At 52.6% G+C, this 21,809-nt stretch overlaps 1 protein-coding gene across 5 annotated transcripts in view; it reads left to right on the top strand.

Annotated features, from left to right (window-relative positions):
- The first annotated feature begins 15,803 nt into the window (after window positions 1–15,803).
- Window positions 15,804–21,809, top strand: part of B3GNTL1 (UDP-GlcNAc:betaGal beta-1,3-N-acetylglucosaminyltransferase like 1) — a 120,732-nt gene continuing 114,726 nt past the window's right edge. For all 5 annotated transcript variants that reach the window (XR_010937578.1, XR_010937579.1, XR_010937580.1 and 2 more), the window contains exons 1-3: window positions 15,804–15,915; window positions 17,410–17,526; window positions 17,627–17,726. Coding sequence is in view for 2 of the 5 variants with exons in the window: in XM_067716315.1 (XP_067572416.1) it covers window positions 15,856–15,915; window positions 17,410–17,526; window positions 17,627–17,726 (277 nt within the window). In the remaining 3 variants the exon portion in view is untranslated. The remainder of the gene's footprint in view (window positions 15,916–17,409; window positions 17,527–17,626; window positions 17,727–21,809) is intronic.

Genomic DNA, 21,809 nt, shown 5'->3' on the forward strand with positions numbered 1-21,809 from the left:
TCTTTGGCATTCAAAAAATATTTTAGAGTACTTGCCAAATCACGTACGTGGGTCACGTGAAAACACCCAGACCCCCACCTGCTGAGGGAGGTCCGCACGTGGACCCAGCACCTTCCCTGCTCAGCCCCCGGGCCTCCATCATTTCTGCCACTCTGTTTCCTCCTTCGAGGTCATTTTTGCTGACCTTCTCATAGGGACATAATTATTGTAATCGTGGTGAAATGATGGATCACGAGCAAATGCTTGTAATTTAACATTTAGCAACTGCAGCCGGCAACATGTAATTATGACGTGAAACGGCCCGGAGAGTGCTGGCTGGCCCCAACCCAAACACCTTCACGCAATCACCTACTTAACCTAATCTGCTGGCATGTTTGCTGTCTGTGCGGCACCGAAAAGTGGGAGGGAGAAGTGAGGGGCTCCTGCCGGTCTGCCAGGTGTGTGCACGGGGTGAGCAGTGAAAGACAGTGCCGGGGGTATGATTAGCCCCGCGCCCACATCGCCACCTTGTCCAGCCTGGCCTTAGCAGCATCCCACTCTGCCAGGTGCTGAGCTGTGGTGACCCCACAGCCGTCACACCAGCAGGAATGTCTCTGTACCCGGAGTCCCCTGAGGCAGCGCCCCTTGGGGGAGAAGGACCCCAGCCCTGCACCACATGTTTGGTGAGTACGTGCTGCTCATGGTCTAACAGCCCTCCTCACTCAGCTCACGCATCACTTCTCCTGGGAAGCCTGCTGGGCTCCATCCCAGCAACTGTCCCTGGCAGCTACAGGCCAGGCCTGGCAGTGCCCTCAGCACATGCACGTTTCTACAACCGTGCAGTTGCACCCGCCCTGTCATCAAGGCTCCTAAGCTGGGCTGGGATCACCCGTGGGCCTGGAGACTCCAGGGTGGTGATACTGAGAGGGCAGGGTCCTGGCTGCTGGGGGTGGCGTGCCAGGGGCCAGGCCCAGAGATCCCGCTTCTGTGCATGGGTGCCAGCCTCACTGTCCACATCTTCACCGTGTGCCAGGCTCACCGCTCGACTGGAGCTCCCGTATGTTCCCATACGGGAGAATGGGAGTAGATGCTCCTCTGTCTCCCAGTAGGTGCTCACATGGGCTGCTCCCTAGTCAGCTGCCGGTTGAACCAGCTTCTGATGAAGGACTCAGAACCATGCTGCCTCCCTGAGGAGGGGAGTTTCTGACACAGCAATTACCAATTTATGTCCCAGTTGTGCACAAATCAGGTACCGTGCACCCAGCATCACACACCCTCCGATCCATCCACCCACTGTCAGCGCGGGCACATCTGTATGTGTCTTGTGTGCACATTTGTTCATTTTCCACTGGGCCATTTATAAGTTGCAGAAGTCATGACCCTTCACCTTTAAATTCTTGAGGAAGAGTCGCCTGCCCCCAGGATCGTGCCAACACCACTGTGGTTCCAATAGCAGGTGAGGAGCTCACAGGGAGATGAGATCCCTCTGCAGAGAGGTCCGAGTTCCTGTTTTCTCAGTTGTTCCCAAAACCTCCCGTATGAGGAACACAGCCTCTCTCTGCCCCTCCCCCAGCCCGCAGCCCTGCCCCGGGACCCACCAGCCCAGGGCAGGCGGCCCTGGAGGTGCCAAGCCAGCAGTCCCATTCACATATGAATTCCCAGCCACACCTGCTGACAGCTGGACACAGGGTGAAGGGGACCCTGTCCAGCCCCCTGTGGCCCTGCACCCCTGTGCTTGCACATGGTGGCCTGTTCTGTAGGCCCAGGAATCTGGGCATCTGGCTTAGAGAAAGTGACCAGGGGAACTCTGGCCTTCAAGGAAACCAGGTATGAAATCCCCTTCCTGCCCAAGAAAAAGAGAAGGCAGGTTCAGCAGAGGGTCTGTGCACACCCTGGACGAGCCCAGGCCCACTTGAGCTTTCCCTGCCCAGGTCCCACGGTGCAGACACACCTTGGTCCCAGGGGAAGCGACACATGCTGGGGACAGGGGTGGGGGATAGAGTGGATAGTGCACAGTGCTGTCACCACCTGGGAACTGACCGAGTGGACTGGGCTCCCCCCATTTGCGGCCCCAGCTGGGAGCCCCAGGGACAGGCCCTCCCTGAGTCAGCTCTGGGTCACCGGCACCTCAGTGACTCAGCCCAGGGAAGCAGGTGGGGGCGGCTATAAAACACGCTTGTCTGGAGCTTGTGGGGTGGGGCCTCATCCCCCTTGTGCAGTTAGCCTCCCTCTCACTCGCCCAGCCCTGGGGAGAGGCCACAGTAGGCCGGGCAGCTCAGGGCTACCTCCACTGGAGGGGCTGAGGGCAGGCCTGTGGGCCCTCCCCTAGGGGGGAGGGAGGGGGATGACCCAGTTAATGGAGAAGGCCGGAGGTGTCACTGCGGCCATAGGCCATCGTCCACTTGCCCCGAGGGTTCCTTCTGGATGGACAGTGCAGATGAACCAGGAGAAGTAGGGAAGGTAGCCTTGGAGGACTGGGGGTCCCCTCGCTGAGCTGGTGGCCCGTGCGGACATGGTCGTGTGAGATCCCATGTGCTGTGTGGTCCTCACCTTCCCTGGGCCCCAGAACCCTGTGCAGGATGGGTGTGGAGTGCGGGCCCTGGGGGTCTGGGGAGGGTCCAGGGGGTGATCACATGGGCAAGGCAGACCAGGCGATGGTGTCGAGGGGACACAGGCAGGGGCTGGGGGAGGGACAGGTGTTGGGACCTGGGGCGGGAATGTGCAGGTGGGGCCGACGGCATGAGGAGTGTCAGGTCAGGTCACGGGTGCGGCCCCCTGAAGAGGACGCAGATGAGCTCACCAGGCAGTGAGCTGCTTTCATTACAAACTCGTTCTTCTGGCCTCTGAAGTCATAGTGCGACGTGTGCTCTCCTTAAAGAAGGCAGAGGAAACGTTTATTCAAGAAAATACTGGGTGGGAGCTGGGAGCAGGGCCCAGGCGACGGTTCATGAGAACCGTCAAGTTCATGAGAAGATGTGAGCTGGGCCCCCCAGCTCCCAGCCCCGTGGCAATGTCCCCAAAGCAGCATTCCCCACCCCCCGCAGTGGTGTCAGCCTCTCCCCCGACATCCACGTCTGAGGGGGTCAACCCTGTGGTTCCTGGGGAAAGGGTGACAGCCTCCCCTGAGGCTGCTGAAGGTGGGTACGAGGTGTGACCCATGAGGAGGTGGGCTATACTCTGGAAGAGTGACTTGGGTCTTCTGATTTATGGGAGCACACGCGAGGGGATAGAGGAGGGTGTGGGGTGCAGTGGAGGGAAGATCAAGGTGTTGACAGGGGCCCACGAGCAGAGGCTGCAGCTGAGGTCGCAGTGCGGGGGCAGGAAGGGCTCTGACTGGTTGGCTGGCTGTTGGCTGAAACACGGTCCAAGGGACGACCCCCCTGCGAGTGAATGGGAAATGCCGGATCTGCCTCTGTTTCCTGCAGAGGGAAGGGGCTCAGAGGCTGAGGAGACAGAGCATCAGGTGAGACGCACTCACCCACCTGGGAGCATCCAGACACAGCTTCCCCCACAACAGTGAGGAATAAACCCTCGAGGGGAGCCCTGGCAACCCTGAAGGGCTCCGATCCCCTTCTCTGTGGGTCAGAACTTAGAGTGGGAGGCACGGCCGCTCGGTTGGGAACCCTAAGTGCAGTGAGAGTGATTGGCTCCTGGGGTGACCGGGCCCCACGGGGGCGCTCGGCTGCCAGGATCAAGGTGGGTGTGTTCACCACGATGGACAGCAAGGAAGCAGGTCACCTGGCACAGACTGTGGCCTTGGTGTTCCTAGAAGTGAGACAGATGGGAAGCCCGCTGGATTCTTACTCCATCTGTGTAAGCAGAGAAGTTCTAGGTCAGGTGAACAAAAGTCTAACCCGAATCATAAACACAGAGTCGTGGCTTTGACATCAGTTCCCAAACTAGGGCGGATTTACAGGCCCGGAAGCCCCCAAATGAAGGGGAGGCCAGGTGCCCTCAAGGAGGGACCCCCATACACGGCCAGCAATTCATATTATTACTCTTTCTCCCCCACCCCCCTTCCCCAAGGGACCAGTGGCCTTTCACCAGCATAACTGTGCCTCAGGGAAAAGGAAATGCTCAGAAATTTCAGGATGACTGCACGCTGCTGCCTCTGAACTGACCCTGATTCCAAGACCCGAAGCATCACTGGTGTTGCAGTCAGAGTGGGGCTCATGGAGGTCAGGTGGTCAGTGGAATCTTAGCTCAGGTCCACCTCGCAGTGAGTCCAGCGGGTCCCAGAACCCATCCTGCGTCTATTTCCCCAGTTCCAGTCTGGATTGGAATAGGCACCCTCAGCAGCTGGCAGAATCCCATATTGCTTCCCTGACCTGCAGAGTGAGGGCTCTTCTGGTGGGAAAGGCCAGGTGAAGCCACTAGAATAGCCTCCACCGAGTGAACCAAAGTGACACTGCGTTCCTGGAGGGACGGCAGGGATGAGTGCCACCATCGGGGGCTGGCAATTCCCACCACATCCCCATTCAACTGTCCTATCTGGCAGAAGAGAGTGGGTCTTGGAGAGTGACAGTGGATTATCATCAACTTAACCAGGCGGTGACTCCAATTGCAGCTGCTGTAACAGCTGCGGTTCCATTGACTGAGCAAATTAACACATCCCTCGGTACCTGGTATGCAGCTAGTGATCTGGAAAATGCCTTTTAATCCATCCTAGTCCAGAACGCCCACCAGAAGCAGTTTGCCTTCAGCTGGCAAGGCCGGAGATACACCTTCACTGTCTTAGCTCAGGGGTACACCCCCTCTGTAGGCCTATGTCACAATTTAGTTCTCGGGGAATTTGAGCCATTCCCTTCCACGAGGGGGCACGTTGGTCCCCTGCCTTGATGACATCACGCCGATGGGAAGTAGTGAGCAGTAAGGAGCAACTACTCTAGACTTACTAGTCAGACGTTCGCACGTCAGACGGTGGGAACTACATTCAACTAAAGTTCAGGGGGAGGCTTCCCTGGTGGCGCAGTGGTTGGGAGACTGCCTGCCGATGCAGGGGACACGGGTTCGTGCCCCGATCCGGGAAGATCCCACATGCCGCGGAGCGGCTGGGCCCGTGAGCCATGGCCGCTGAGCCTGCGCAACCGGAGCCTGTGCTCCACAACAGGAGAGGCCACAACAGTGAGAGGCCTCGTACCGCAAAAAATAAAAAATAAAGTAAAATTCAGGGGCCTTCTCCCTCTGCGTGGGACATGCTGAGACATCCTTCCTAAGGTGAAGGTTGAGCTGTTGCATCGGCCCCTCCCAGAACCACGGCAGAGGCACAAGCCTCGTGGGCCTCTTGGGGTTTTGAGGCAACCTATCCCTCACTTGGGTGTGTTACTCCGGCCCATTTTCTGAGTGAGCTGAAAAGCTGCTGGTGTGAGTGGGGCCCCAAGCAGAAGGCGGCCCTGCAGCAGGTCTGGCTGCCCTGCAGCTGCGCCGACACATTCTCTGCATGTTATTTGGGGAAAACCATCTTCACTTGGATTTACCGTTCCCCATCTGTAAATGGACCTGATGAAATCATGGTGTGGACCCTGCAGGGGCTGCGGGGGCCCAGGTGGTGCGTGCCTAGGCTCCAGGGTGGGTGAGGGCCCTGCTTTCCTTTGTGATTCAGGAGCATGGACCCTCCTCTCCCTCCGTCCTCTCCACTGTCCAGTACTGACCCCCCTTAGCCCAGAGCAGCAGTGGCAGCCACTGGAAAGTGCTGGTGTCGGTTTTACCCTGGAGCGTGGAGGGGCCATCTGACTCCAGGTACCCTGGGCCCCTCGCTGATTCCTGGTGGGGAGGCGCCATCCCACCACCCCTAGACTCTGCCGGCCAGCCTCACGTGTGATAGAGAAAACGAGGTGAAAGATTATGATTGAGTCTAGAGAGCTCATTGAAATGTTTAAAGTCATCCTTCTTAATTTTAAAAAGTAAATACTTGTTGAAAAAAGGTCAATTCTTCTGGAGGTACTGAGAGGAAAAAGGGATTTCTCCTTGATCCTCCCGGCCGTGCAGCACAGTCAGTGTGTTTCCCAGTGTCCTCTGGGTGCTGCAGGTGTGCGTGAGTGTGCATGTGCACATGTGTGTGCATGTGGAGAGTTCTGCAGGGATTCGGTAAACTAAGTAAGGCGCGTCCACGGAGGCCCCATTGCACCCTCGGTCCCAGCAGGAAATCTGCAGGGCGCTATATGGACCATGAGGCCGGCGTGGGTGCCTGTGGGACAGGTTCTGGATTTCAAGGCCAATTTTAGAGAACAAATTGCCTAGCTGGGGGCTGGTGGCATGACTTTCCTTCTCGTGGTCGTGGTGTCGCCCGGGGGGACGCAGCACCAGCCGGGGCGCCGGCATGAGGGTGCAAGGAGAAAAGACTTAAGCCTGTTGGTGTCAACAGGAAGCCCTTTTGTTGGCGTCTTTGAATTCTGTCTGTTCTCACTTCTTTCAAGTCCAGCTGAGGGCGGGCAGAGCGGCTGCCATCTCCCTGGGTGACCAGCCTCTGAATGTCCACAGTCTCCTTTCCTGGCGACTGCCCAGCCCGCCCACCCCGTGGTCCCCCCGACTCTTTCTAGGGTCTCAGGCCCCCCGAGGCCGCAGCCATAGGCAGGGATGCAACATGGCTCCTGGGGTGCTGGTCTGCTGAGCCCAGGCCCTCCTGCCCACCCCTCACCCAGCGAAGGTCTAGACTGGGCCCTCCCCAGGAAGGAGCCAGACTGCCATCCTCAGGGTGGTGGTCAGGGTGGTGCTACCAGGTGGGCAGGTGAGAGCCCCCAGGTCCAGCTCCCTGAGACGCCCATGTCTTGCTCAACCCTGCACACAGTAGGTGCTCAACAGGACTTTGAACCAGAGACAGGTTCTGACCTCAGCAGATGTGTACTTGAAAGGCCCGGCGTGACCAGTCTCCACCACATCCTGGGGGAAAGGTGTCCTGCACAGCATCCCATGGCCGTTGGGTGTCTGCTACTCAGCCCGTCGCTCCGGCCACGTGGGGCCATGTTCTGGGCGTCGCCCATCTCCCTCGTCCTCTGCACTGTCTCCCCGAGGGCATGAACTCCAGCCACACCCTTCACGTAGCCCAACTCGGGAGGCCAACTCCAGCCTCCAATACCTCCTTCCCTGCCTCAGAAGAGAGGCGAGAAGCCACTGGACTAACTGGCATGGCTTGTGTGCCTGTGAGCGAGGGCCGTGAGGTGGGAGGAGGGACGGGCCCTGGCCCTGGCCTCAAGTCATGGTCGATGCCCCAAGGCTCCTGCAGGCACCCACACTAGCTGTGGGGGAGGGAAAGGCAGCACCTTCCAGAAGGGCCTTCTCTGGCTGTCTGAGGGTCTCAGGGCCAGACCCCATCACCAGTACTCAGCACTGAGGGCCTGTTGCTGAGAGCCTGGTCCCTGGTTCCCAGCTCCACCGTGGGGTCCGTGACCCTGTGCCCCTGCCCACGTCATGGGAGTGATGATGGCGGCCCCTTGGGGTGACCCCAGGAACCGCACCCCCAGGATCAGCCTGGTGTGCAGAGCTGTTCTTGTTGACACACTTCCAGGCTGTCTTGTGTCTTGTTTTGTTTTGTTCTTTCCATTCTTCTGCTTGCAAGGGTGATTTCTGTGTATCATAAGCAGCTTTAATCATTTCCTGAAAAATCACTATTTTAGGCAAACTGCGAGGATTTTTCCTTCTGAGAAAGACAAGGTTAGAAAGGATCATCGAGCTTTCTAACAAAGCAGTGATGCACCTTCCAAGTCCCATCTGGGCCTTTACGCTCCGTGGCCCACACGTAAAGTGCCTCGTCCCCGCCGGGCGCGCTCCCTACAGAAGAGGAAGGTTTTGGAGGCACTTTCCCTTAGTTAAATGCCATGTGTTTCCTGTACGTCCCCAAATGTCCAAGCAGGAAGAACTAAACCTCAAAAAGCAAAAATAACTGTGTCTCCCCTCAGATGGCCCTCAGCCACAGAGCGCCATCTGTGCTGCCCACACTCCTAGGTCCTGGGTTACCATTTCTTGTCATTTTAAATCTGAGCTGAGCCAACCTAACCTAACCCCACCTCATTCCCAAAAAGACTAAAATTTGCTTTTCTTCACTGGCTCAGAGGCCTTTATCTATGGCCTGTCTCAATGAGGTCCCCGTAAGTCCCTGCAGGGCACCAAGACAAAACACGACCTCAGATACGTGAGCAGAGGGAACGAGGTGAGTGGGGTGGGTCAGGCCTGGTCAGTGCGGGCTCTCCATGTCCCCCATGCCCTCCAGACCTGGGACCAGGAGTGGCCAGTGTGGTCAACCGGATGCAATGCCTGGGCTCAGAGTGTCCACGGGGTGAAACAGCCATCACTGGGAGAGGTGGAGAATCTGAGAGAGGCCTGGCCTGGGGCCTCATGGTGACCCTACCCTGGCCGACACGGCACTCTGCTGCTTTTAGTAACGTTTCTCCAAATTAGGGCGGACAAGAAGCCAAGGGATAATCCAGTAAGGGTGACAGGTAACTCGGTGTCACCCTTCTCACCAGGCAGCCCACGGGTTTATGCCTTCACCATCCCCTCCCTTTCCAGTCAGGAAGCAGGCTCTGCATCCCACAGGCTAGTCATGGGGAAGCTGGTTCCCCAGGTAGCTCCAAGGGGTCCTCCAGACCCAACCACTGGCCTCACCTCGTGGTCACATGTGGCCCGGACCCTGACAGCCAGGACATGTGTGCACGGTCATGGGGCAGGACCTGGGCCAGGCAGTGACCAGACAGAGAGGAGGGCAGAGCTGAGTCTGGGAAACAACCACCACTGCTGTTGAAGATGTTCTTGCACTTTCCTGGCAGAAACAGAGGTAATGCAGAGGAGGAATCCCACAGGAAATGGCAACCTGGTGACATTTCGGGGTGTCCTCACCAGAGTGGAGATGGAGGGGCCATGGGGGAGTCCCTGAGCCTGGGCTCGGGGGTTCCTCATGCTGGACATGGCCCACGGAGCCCAGGCTGTGGTCCCTCAGGATGGACATCACATCTGTCCCTGATGGTGTGGCTGGTAATGCAGACCATTTGGGGCGTCGACAGGCAGGGCTGGCCCTGCGGGGGGTGATGGCCACAGAAAGTCAGGAGTCCGAGCCTTGTTACGTCCCAGAGTCACCCTGAAACATTCTGGGCCAGGAAACTTTCCCAGGGTGAGCCGACTGGGGAGGGGTGACCAGGCCCCACAGCCTGGGGCATGAGAGCATCTTTGTCCCCACCTGCTGGGGGGTTGGGCAGGCTTAGTCCTGTCTGCCTGGGACTAGGTGCCCCTACCTCTCCGTGACGCCATCAAACAGCTTCACGTCCCCTGAGCCCTGGCCGTGCCCAGGCCCTGTCGGCCACTGGTTCTTGCTGGTGCTTGGTAACCAACAGTCCTGATTTTCTGGGACTGACGGGTTTCTGGGATGTGGGATTCTCAGAGCTAAAACCAGAAAGGTTGCAGGCAAACTGGAATGAGTTGGTCAAGGTCGGTTCTGCTGACTCTGGAGGGAGGAAGCCTCTGACGTGGGTGCCACGCTGGCAGGAAGCTCTGCCACTCCTAGCCACTCAGGCGTCCGGGGACAGTGGGACCCACGAGCAGAGAGGGGCTACATCCACTGACAGTACTGGCAGGGCCTGGACTCAGCTGCACCTGACACTGGTCTCACCAGGACACTGACAACCAGCCAACCCCATGTTTTCAAAGCCAGTTTAAACCAGTTCAGCCAGGAGTACTGGTTCACACGCTCTCCAAATGCACGTGTTGGGCAATGGCACAGAGCGAGGTCAGCACCAAATCTGAAAGCCAGATTTGGGCTTTGTGGAAATGTTCCTCGAGGCTTCGTGGACCAGATCCCATCTGGACCTTTCCCCTCGTCACTTTGTCTGTCCCGGCTCAGACCCGCTCCATCCAGCTGACCCTTCCCTGTGATGGCTCCAGCAAGGGCCCCACGTGGACTCCACGCAGGCAGCTTTTCTCCCCAGCTGCCCTGGCAGCTCCCTCACAGTCTCCCCACCCCAGCCCCTCCCTCAGGGTCTTCACACCACTCAAGCATGCAGCCATTATTAGTCTGTTTTGAAGTTGAGGACATGAAGCTGAAGGGAGGCTGTGATGCCCTGGGATCTGCATTACACCCTGGTGTCCCCACAGTACTCCATGTGGGCCAGGAACTGGCTGCCGCTGCCCTGGAGCAAGATGATACACGGGTGCCCAGCGGTCAGAGAAGGCCTTTCTCCACAGCCAGGCTACTCCAGGCTACTCCAGGGTGGTAGGTCTGAGGCAGGACCTAGAAGGCCATGCAGAAGCCGGGCAGCTCCCAGCTCACCAGGGGGCAGCCAAAGGCATCTCAGAGGCACTGCAGTGGCTGCCGGTGCCTCCCTGGGCTCCGGGGGAGTGAAGGGCCCACTGGCTGAGAGGTGAGGCCAAAAACCCTTCACCTGTTCAAGGCTTTGTGGTTTGGGCCCTGTACAGCTCCATAAAGACCCCATGCAACTTCCTTCACTTGGCCCTCTGCAAATCACTGAGTCTCACCAGCCCAGCCAATAGCCTACAGCCGGACCCCAGTGCCAGGAAACCTGAAACTCAGGTTTCTTGCCACCAGCACAGAGTTTATCAGCAGTGCCTCTAACCCCATTTAACAGATCTCCGCACATTCGTGGGTCTTCTCGGGAGAAACTGTCTTTCAGCCAATCTGCGGTGGGCAAGCAGAGGACACACGGAGCTCCCTCAGTGGGCTGGTTGCAAACTTGCGATTTGTTGAATCACTGGTTGGAGCACCAATTGTTAGACTGGGACAGACTGGCCAGAGCCAGTGTGTCGGGGCCAATTCTCCTTTCCTCCCAAGTCTGGCAATACTCAGTGTTGCTGGTTATTATTTCTTGTTTTTCTGTATCGTTAGTTCAGGAAGCTCAACAGTCATGCCAGCAAGCACAATGGGCAGTGTAAAAACGCCAGACGTGTCCTCAAAAGACAAGATTTGCCCTAAAATACTCTTGCATTTGAGTGTTTGTTTAAAAAAAATTAAACCCGCTCCTATTTGCTTAGGGCTCCGTCCATTTTAACAGATTTTTAAAACTTTGCAGTATGTACCAAAGCGATGCCAAGTCCCCTTACAGAGAGATCTCCCCGCTCGGGAAAGACGAAAGAGTCACGGACATCGGTGACCAGCGAGAGGGCTCAGCTCGGGGAGGGGGTCCACACAAACTGTGGCTTTGATGATGTTCCGCTCACTTGTCCTGGGCAGTGGAACCAGGGCAGGGATGTGAGAGAAGAGTCCCTACCCAGCTGCCAACGTGGGTCCCAGGAGGGGACCGCATGACCCCAGAGTTGTCATATAGTCCAGTTCTAAGAGGAGCTGGAATCCAGACTCTGTGGGACTCCTGAGAAGCTGGATGTGGCTGGGTGGTGGGGGGTGGTTGCAGCCGCGTCCACAGACTTGGAACTGCACCACGTGAATTCCGGGAGAGCCTGAATTATCACCTGACTTTACTGTCCATCCTGATCAAAATAACCAGCCGTTTATCCAGACAGAATACACCTGGTGTTCAGCAATTTCTACACTGACCATGTGAAATTTTGAGTTATTTGATAACATTATTAGGACTCTAACTAGATCCAGTGTAGACACCGTCTCCTGTTCTAGATTTCATTACGGGTAGACTGTCCCGCACGCATTCATTCATTCTTTCCTTCCTTCCTTCTTTCCTGAGCATGTACCCTCCTCTGTGCTATTCTGGGTCAGAGGCTCCTGTGAACAGCTGAGCAGTGTCTTCACGGACCTACCTTCCCAGAGTGAGTGAAGCAACACGGAGATTTCAGGGATTCTGGTGAGAGGGGCGCAGGGCTGTGCACTCCGCCCGGGATGGGCACTCTGCTTCCCCACTGGGCTGAGGGCCGACGTGCCCTGGATGCAGGTGTGCAGAGCCAGCCGGGGCCTCCCTCAGGCCCCACTTGGGCCCTCTTGGGAACCAGCTCCCTCACTTCTCAGCCTCCGCGTCCTGGCCCTGCATCGGCAGCCGGCTCACGTGGCCTCTGGACTCTGCCAGCCGCAGGGAGTTGGCAGTGGACAAAAAGACTGTCCCTGCCCCCACTGAGGCGACAACTTAGGGGGAGACAGTGCCGTGAGCACTTAGCGGGAGGATCCCGTGCAGATGGGGCCAGCGGGGCAGTGGGGTCTCTGAGGAAGTGAGCCGTGGGGAAGGCCGTAGAATGTGAAAAGATAAAAGTGTGTCAGTGTTTGTACTCGCCCCCTCATGCTGGGGCTTTATGCATTGATTTTCCTCACTGCCTTTCATAGCCTGCGACTCCTCAAGCTGGTGGGTCCAGGGCCAGGTCCTTGGAGGGGAGGGGGGGTTGTGAGGGCAGGACGCTGCCCAGAACCATGAAGGGGTCAGAGGTTTCCCCTCATTTCAAGCTAACAGGATGGCTGGCCGGCCACATTCTCCAGGTGCTGACCGAAAACACAGGCTCCTGGGGTAGAGTGAAGCAGTTTATAACTCACAGTAAAAGCAGTGGCCAAAGGGTCAGGATCAGCGTGTGTGCATGGGTTCCCAGAGTCCCCATTCCCCGGGGGTGACACGACAGGGCCCAGACAGATGCTGCACGTCCGCCCTTCCTCCTGGAGGGCACCATGACCTCATTCCTCAAGGCTGCTCACAAAACAGCCCAGGTAACAGGGTGCCCAGCTGAGTGTGGAGGAGCATGGGAGACCCATGCAGGAGTGTCTCGCGACAAAGTCCAGTTAAGGAAGCTTTGAGATCCAGCCTCAGGACTCAGGGTCAGGGAGGCAGTGCTGAGGGCCAGGCAGTGGCTGTCCCCAATTCACATCCAGGCCACTGATTCCTTGGTGGCTGCTGGATGCTGTTCCCTCATCAGTGGGTCAGGATCCAGTCTGCCTCCTGGGCCTGGTGACCTGTGAGTGGGCAGCATCTCCGTGTGGGCCAGTCCTAGGAGGCGGAAGGCCCGGCATGGGCTGAGGGAATGGATGGCTCCTCACAGGGAGGGATGGCTGGCGTTTCCCTCCTTGCATCTTCCAGACTCTCACTGTGCCCCATAAAAGGGGAAAGCCGGTGCTGGACCCTGCCCCACGACGTACCCCGCTTCCTCACTAACCATCTGGCCAGGCCCCAGCAGCCCCGGCTTTGACAGTGACACCAGCAGCACTGGCTGGTGGCCCCTAAAACCTCTGGTGTCCCCACTCCTCCTCCAAGTTCTATCAGATGTGAATTTATCCAAGCCCTTTCTCCCACAGATGACATCTTCCTGTTAATATCTCAGAGGAAGATGTCTGACTGGCCTCTCCTGGCCTTTCACCAGACACCATCCAACTCACGGACAGGGGTTCAGGCGCTAACACCCTGTGCTGTGCACGCAGCTCCCACAGGCACCTGGCACCCACCTGTGAGTCATCCCGAATTTGAAGAGCAGTTGCTTAAATCACTTCAGAATGATCCACGTGTGCTAACTGTACAATGTGGTGGTTGGAGGTGATGCTATTTTGAGTTTCCATTTGCCTTCCTGATCACACATCAGGCTCCTCTGGCCTTTTGATCAGCCCTTCCCACCCTCTTGGTCCTGACTCTGAGTCGAGCCAGGGCCGCTGCACACCTGGCCTGCAATGTGCTGTGCACCCCCGTGCTGGGGGCCACCTGTGGGATCCTGAAGTGCAGGGGAGGTAAGGCTTCTGTCCCTCACACTCAGGTGGACAACTCTCCAGGGCTCTGGGAAGGTCCAAGGGTTCAGTTCCAATTGCCCATGATAGAGGCCCCCACAAGGCATCATGCTGGTCCCGGACTCGCTCCTCCCCTGCCTCACTCCCCTGCCCCAGCTTCCTGGGAACAAAAACCCTCACTGCAAAGACCCCGACTCAGTCTCTGCTTTCTGGGCTAAGGGGTTGGGCACTCAGGCCAGGACACACATTCTACGTGATACTTGAATGGTCCCATCAAATCCACACCAAACGTTTGCCCAGCTGTTAACTGAATGCTTCCTGTGATGGAAACCTCATTATTTCCCAAGGCTGGTAAGAAGTCCAGCTGCAGCTTCTTCTCAACACAGTGAGTCTCAACTAGCCTTTACAAAAATGAGAACGTAGAAAACAGGACACTGGTGCACATCACACAGTCACACAGATGGTTGCTCCCCCGTGAATGGATTTACTATCAGGGCACTGTGGCCACCAAGGCAGCCCATCTCCGACAGTCCAAGTGCACTGTCGTCCATGGTGCTGGGTGGCTCCTTACCTCCCAGCAGCATCACTGCCCAGTGGAGGTCCAGCTGCATCTTTTGGGGTTCATCTCATCAGGAAACTTGGACAGGACACTTGCTTGGAGGTCTTGCAGTGTGGGCTGTAGGGGAACGTCCAGCTGCTGGCATTCAAGCTTGACCTCACCCTTCACGGGTGCACCCACGACAGACTCATTCTGACTTTGGGCCCAGTGTGGCCGAGTCCAGACCTATGCCCATCTTTGCTTCCTATACCCACATTGTAAGAGGGCTGTTGGCATTTTAAAATTTGGAGGCCCTGGCAGTTGGCACTGAGTTTTCTGAATACAACCAGGATTCTCCAACAGTCTGCAGAAACAACATTTAAAAATAAAGAAAAATGTCAGTCACTGGGTGAGCCAAGAGCTGTGGGAGACCTGCATCACTTCCTCTCCAGGGGCCCATGACTTTGTCACCTCCTCATCCTACCCCACATCCTCCCTATGTCCGTGTCCCTCTGGAGTGGTGGTGTCAGGCCCCATAGTCTGGTCCCTCTGTTGAGAATGTTCCTACCATGAAGAGAAGAATCTCAGCAAACCCTGCACTTCTGAAGTGCCTCTTGGCACTCTGAATGTTTGCAAAAAGCAGACTCCAGCCAAATTTTTATTAGGGGGAAGGCAGTGAAAAGCAAACTTCTGGCAGCAGGAGATGTACAGGAAGCAAGACAGGAGTAGCCAAGCCCAATTCCGATAGCATGTGCTGTGGAGGTGCCAGACGCCGTGGGGACCCCTTATCTCTTCCTCCCACTGATTACTGAGGCAGTCCAGCTCCAAAGCCCACAGCACATTCTGGAAGCTATCAAGCGACTTTTTACCTAGTCCCTTAAAATGAAACTATTCCTAATACATCAACCCCTGGAGCACATCAAGTCCTTGGAAACAAATTCTCAGATTGTTTTTGTGCCTTATCCTTTGTAGATAGGATGCATTTTTACTCATCTGACCTAAGCGTTTCAATCTGTGCAACAGGCTTTGAAAATATTGATGCAGTTTAAGGAAAAATGACATTTGAAGTGATGCTTACAAGACATGAAACAGAAGTTCGGCTTTATCATAATTGCTACTTTGTAGAATGATTTGCATTTAACATTAGTTTGGGGCGGTAAAGGCTATGACGTGCTCACTGACCCAGATGGGTCGGGGCACCCGCGTGACAGGTGGTCCCCTCGGCCCCCGGGCGGCGCCCCGGGGCCCGGTGCTCCACAGGGGGCCGCTCAGGCGTCCCGTCGCCAGTGCAGGGGACCATCACCTGCTCTTCACACAGAACCTTTCCTGGTCAGAGAAGGGACACACGTGGGAAGGCGTAGCCACCGGGACAGCGCAGCATCTTCCCACAAACCCCACCTTCTGCACAGTCCAAGAACTCCTGTAACACTTGCTTCACTGCGGACCTCTGAGCAGATCAGATGAGCTCCCTCGGGGCGGGGGTGGGGGGAGGGCGTGTGCGTGTGCGTGTGCTTGTGGCTGTGGCGGGGTGAAGGGTGGGCGGGGCTGTGCCTGTGGTTGTGGCTGGACTGTCCTTCCGCCGCTCTAGGCCGCGCCTCTCCACTGCCTGCAGGTCCCCGCTGGATCGACGTCCCTCTGCGCCAATCGGAGGCGCCCGGTCTCGGCCCCGCCTCCCGGCGAGCCGCCCGCGCACGCGCCGTAGGCCGAAGTGGGCGGGGCGGCCCGAGGAGCGCGCGCCATGCAGGCCAGCGGGTACACGGCTGCCGCCCTCGGCCAGGCCCGCGCCCCCGTCCAAGTGGTAGGTGCTGGGCTGGCGGGGGTGGGAGGTGGGGATGGGGGTGGCGCCCCGTCCCTCCTCGCCCCTCCCCGCCCCTCAGCTCTAGTACCGCTCCCTGACTCTGTCTCCCGGACTCTGCGGTCGTCTCCTGTCCCCTCCTCTCCTCTCCTTTCAACTCCGTCCCTCTCTCCTCCGTCCTCCTCCTCCCCGCTCCTCTCCCCTCCATCCCTCCCTCCCTCCTCTCCCCATCCTGGGTCTCCATTTCCCACACCACCACCGCCTCTTCTCTTGGGCAGCCTATGAGAGTCTCTGCCCAAATCAACGTTAAAGCACCAGCAAGAGTGCGAACAGAGATTAATCAAGGCTCATCTTTGGCAGAAATTCACATTATGTTTCGTATTGTAGATCTTGAAAACAGTAAAAATATTCTTTCCTTTAAAAAATAATTCCAAAGTAAAGTAAATATGTAAGTAAATTAGGGATCTATTTATGTGGATAACATAAATGCAGGAAGGGATACCACTGTTGAATCAGATCCTCAGAGTAAAGAACTTGACAGAAGTGTATTTTCAGTCCTTATATCTGTGAGCTTTTCATAACCATATTCAGATTTAGCATTTAAAATATCTATATTCTGTATAGATATATAATTCGTACATATATGCATGTATGTATGTTTGCACGTGTATGCATGTGTAGACACACGCTCACACCTGGATGACCTGTGTTTCTGTCTTCTTACTTGGGAATGTGTCCACTCTTCATTAGGGTATAAACTCAAGGGTGAGGACCGACTGTAACTTCTATCTTTGGGTATTCTGTATTGCTTAATGTGGTAATATACAGAATTAAGACAAATCCTGTAATCAGTTGTTTTGTTGGCAGTCAAGATTTACTGGTTTTACTCCGTACACTTCATAAATTTTTGTTTTATGTGGGCCCTATGAGAAGAGGACAGTGCCAAACTATCCTAAATGGAGTAGAGCAAAGGAAGAGAGAGCTGGAGGGAGGTCACCTCCCCTCTTCCCAGCCCTGCCCCCATACTTTGTTAAAGCAAGTGTAGGGGGTACTTTAAAGGGTTTCTTTGTTGCAGTTTCTCTAACATCATGGTTTACTGAAAATGCTTATTTCATGAGTGGGTTCAAGATACACAGATGCTTGTTTCAACCAAAATGATGATGTTTCTGACCACTGATTGGGAAACACATGAATTTGCCGTTGAATTGGGAACATTTTTGATGCCTTTCAGATTTTTGTTTCCTTTTCAAAAGCATCCAAAAGACCAGTTCTGAGAAATCTAAGACAATAAATCTTGAGAGGAGGCATAGACACCTTTTTTTTTTTTGTCAGGACATATTCTTTCCCTGGAAGCCTTATTCTGGGTTACTCTGTAAGTCAGGTCTTGCCCTTTGGAAATAAGCATTGTGTGGATGGTAATGGGGAAGTAAATTAGAGCCATGGAAAGAGTATTCAGTTTCCACACTTGTTTCTCAATCGTTTTGTTTTGAATTCCAGTCTGTTATCCTCCCGGTCCATGACGCTGAACCGTGGCTGGACGAGTGCTTGGGGTCTGTTTTGCAGCAGGATTTCGAAGGCTCCATGGAGCTTTCCATTTTTAATGATGCCAGTAAGGTATTTATGAACTTCCTGTTGGTGATTTAGCCCTAGTGTAAGTCACCTCTGACTGTTTGGAGGAAAGTTTCCTGACCTGCCAACGTCCTCGTGCTTTCAGGACAAGTCTATGACTATCATTGAAAAATGGAAAGAGAAGCTGGAAGGTTCCGGCATCCTTGTGGTCATTGGAGGGCACGATTCTCCTTCTCCCCGAGGAGGTCAGTAACCGTGTTTAGTTTATTATTCTTATCGACTTATGTACTTAAATAATTTCCTGTTGTTCAAATCCTGGTGAAAATTATCCTGAGTAATACTTGAGTATACCACTTACTAAGGACACGGTAAGCCTGGCTTTCTTATGCTTCAGTAAGGATTTGTGTACATCCACTGCTCATTCTTTACTTACTCAGCCCAACAGAAAGCCATTGGGTGTTTTCATTCCTGGTGTGATTGGTCATTATTGGTCACCCCTAATTTTTAAAATTCTTTTCTTGTGACATTAGATTTGTTTTTGTCCATTAAAAAAAAATCTTCTTAAAGAAGCAGCTTTTGGTTTCATTGATTTTCTATATTGTTTTTCTTTTTCCTATTTTGTCTGTTTTCTATTTTGACTCTGAATTGTATTATTTTCTTTCTGCTCACTTTGGGTTTAATTGGTTCTTACTGTAATTCTTATTTTTTTAATTAATTTATTTATTTTTGGCTGTGTTGGGTCTTTGTTGCTGCGCACGGGCTTTTTCTAGTTGCAGCGAGTGGGGGCTACTCTTCATTGTGGTACCCAGGCTTCTCATTGCAGTGGCATCTCTTGTTGGGGAGCACGGGCTCTAGGCATGCGGGCTCAGTAGCTGTGGCTCGCAGGCTCTAGAGCGCAGGCTCAATAGTTGTGGCGCACGGGCTTAGTTGCTCCGTGGCCTGTGGGATCTTCCTGTACTAGGGCTCAAACCCATGTCCCCTGCATTGGCAGACAGATTCTTAACCACTGCGCCACCAGGGAAGCCCCTCTTTTTGTAATTCTTAAGGTGAAAGCTGAAGTCATTGGTTTGAGACCTTTCTCATTTTCTAGCATAGGCATTTAGTGATATAAATTCCCCTCTAACTATTGCATTAGCAACATCCCACGAATTCTGTTATGTTATGTTTTAATTTTCATTCAGCTTCAAAATACCTTCTAATTTCCCCGTTGATTTCTTATTTGATTTATGGATTATTTGAAGTATTTAGTATTTAGTTTCCAAATATTTGAGGGATTTCCCAGATATCTTTCTATTATTCATTTCTGATTTAATTCCTCTGAAGTAAGAGAACATACCTTTTTGACTTGAATCTTTTTTTTTTTTTTTTTTTCTGCGGTATGCGGGCCTCTCACTGTTGTGGCCTCTCTCGCTGCGGAGCACAGGCTCCGGACGTGCAGGCTCAGCGGCCATGGCTCACGGGCCAAGCTGCTCCGCGGCATGCGGGATCTTCCCGGACCGGGGCACGAACCCGCGTCCCCTGCATCGGCAGGCGGACTCTCAACTACTGCGCCACCAGGGAAGCCCTGACTTGAATCTTTTAAATTTAGTAAGATTTACTTTATAGCCCAGAATAAGGCCTATCTTGGCAAATGTTCCGTGTGCACTTGAGAAGGTTGTGTATCTGCTGGTGTTGGTGGAGTTTTCTGTAAACGTAAATTAAGTCCAGTTGGGCACAATCTTGTTTAAATCTACTGCATCCTTGCTGATACAAGGTCTGCTTGTTCTCAGTTACTGAGGCGGGGTATTGAAATCTCCAACTCTAACTGTAGATTTATTATTCTTCCTTATAGTTCTATCATTTTTGGCTTTGTGTATTTTGAAACTCTGTTAATATTTGAGATTGTTGTGAAGAATTGACCCCTTCATCATTACGAATAACCCTCCTGACCTCTGGTAATATACATTGTTTGATATTAATATAACTGCTCTGGCTTTATTTTGACTAGTGTTAGCATAGTGTATCTTTTCCATCATTTTGTCTTTTAACCCATTCCTGTCTTTATATTTAAAGGATGCCCCCTCCCTTATAGATTCTTGTAGACAACATATGATGGTGCTTTTTAAATCCAATCTGACAATCTCTGCCTTTTAACTGGGATGTTTACATTAGATACATGTAATATGATTATTGATGTGGTTAGGTTTGAGTCTCTCTTCTTGCTATTATCTTATATTAGTCGCATCTATTCTTCATTCCATTTTCCTCTTTCTCTGCCTTCTTTTGGATTAATTAAATATCTTTTATAACAGCTTTATTAAAATACAATTTATATACCATACAATCCACCCATCAAAGTATACAATCAAGTGTTTTGTAGTATGATCACAGATGTGTGCAGCCACTACCACAGTCAATTTTAGAACATTTTCATCACCTCAGAAAGGAACCCTGTATCCTTTAGTTATCACCCTCCATCCCCCATCCCCCCCAGCCCTACGCAACCACTGATTTACTTTCTGTCTGTAGATTTGCCTGTTTTAGCCATTTTGTATAAATGGAATCATATAATATGTGTTCTTTTGTGACTGGCTTCTTTCATGTAGCAAGATGTTTTTAAGGTTCATGTTGAGGCATATATTAGTACTTCATTCCTTTTTACGAGAGAATAATATTGGGTTGGCCAAAAAGTTCATTTGGTTTTAAGTAAAAATGAAAGACATTTTTCATTTGCACTGAGAACTTTATTGAACAATGTATTCATTAACCAAACGAACTTTTTGGCCAACCCAATATTTAATTGTATAGATGTACCATATTTTGTTTATCCATTCATCAGCTGAGGGACATTTGGGTTGTTCTACCTTTTGGCTGTTGTGAAGAGTGCTAGTATAAACATTTGTGTACAAATTTTTGTTTCAACATAGGTTTTCAGTTCCTTTGGGTATATACCTCGTAGTTGAATTGCTGGGTCATATTGTAATTCTATGTTCAGCATACTGAGGAACTGCCAAACTATTTTCCACATCAGTTGCACCATTTTACATTGCCACCAACCATGTATGAGGACTCCAGTTTCTCCACATCCTTACCAACACTTCTTATTTTCTGTGTTCTTTTTAATTATAGCCATCCTAGTGAGTGTGAAATGGTTTTTCATTGTGTTTTTTTTTGTTTGTTTGTTTTTTTGTGGTACACGGGCCTCTCACCGTTGTGGCCTCTCCTGTTGCTGAGCACAGGCTCCGGATGCACAGGCTCAACGGCCATGGCTCACGGGCCTAGCCGCTCCGCGGCATGTGGGATCTTCCCGGACCGGGGCACGAACCCGTGTCCCCTGTATCGTCAGGCGGACTCTCAACCACTGCACCACCAGGGAAGCCCTTCATTATGGTTTTCATTTGCATTTCTCTAGTGACTAATGATATTGAGCCTCTTTTTGTGTGCTTGTTGTCCATTTGTATATATTCTTTGGAGAAATGTCTATCCAAGTCCTTTGACCATTTTAAAATTGGATTGTTTGCCTTTTTGTTGTTGAGCTGTAAGAGTTCTTTATATATTCTGGATACTAGCGCCTTATCAGATATATGATTTGCAAATATTTTCTCCCATACTTTGGATTGTCTTTTCACTCTCCTGAGAATAATCTTTGATGCACAAAAATTGTAATTTTGATAAAATCCAATTTATTTTTGTTGTCATTTTATGTGCTTTTGGTGTCCTATCTAAGAAATCATTGCTTAATCAAGGTCATGAACATTTACTCCTTCGTTTTCTTCAAAGAGTTTTATAATTTGAGCTCTTTTATGTAGGTCTTTGTTCCATTTTGAGTTCATTTTTGTATATGGTGTGAAGTAAGAATATAACTTCATTCTTTTGCATGTGGATATTGAGTTGTTCCAACACCATTTGTTTAAGACTATTCTTTCTCCATTGAGAGTTTCGGTACCTTTGTGAAAATCAGTTGACCGTAAATGAATGGGTTCATTTCTGGACTCTATTCTTATGCCAGTACTACACTGCTTTGATTACCATAGCTTTGTGGTAGGTTTTGATATCGGGAAGTATGAGTCTTCCAACTTCGTTTTCCTTTTTCAAAATTGTTTTGCAATTTCATATGAATTTTAGGATCAGTTTTTTCATTTCTGCAATAAAGACCATTGGGATTTTGATGGGGATGGCATTGAATCTGTATATCTGGGTTGTGTTGTCACTTTAATAGTATTAAGTCTTCCAATTCATGAACACAGAATATCTTTCCGTAGGTCTTAGGTCTTCTTCAGTTTCTTTTATCAATGTTTTATAACTTTCAATGTACAAGACTTTTGCCTCTTTGGTTAAATTAACTCCTC

This window comes from Pseudorca crassidens, chromosome 19, assembly GCF_039906515.1.
Source record: "Pseudorca crassidens isolate mPseCra1 chromosome 19, mPseCra1.hap1, whole genome shotgun sequence".
NCBI lineage: Eukaryota > Metazoa > Chordata > Mammalia > Artiodactyla > Delphinidae > Pseudorca > Pseudorca crassidens.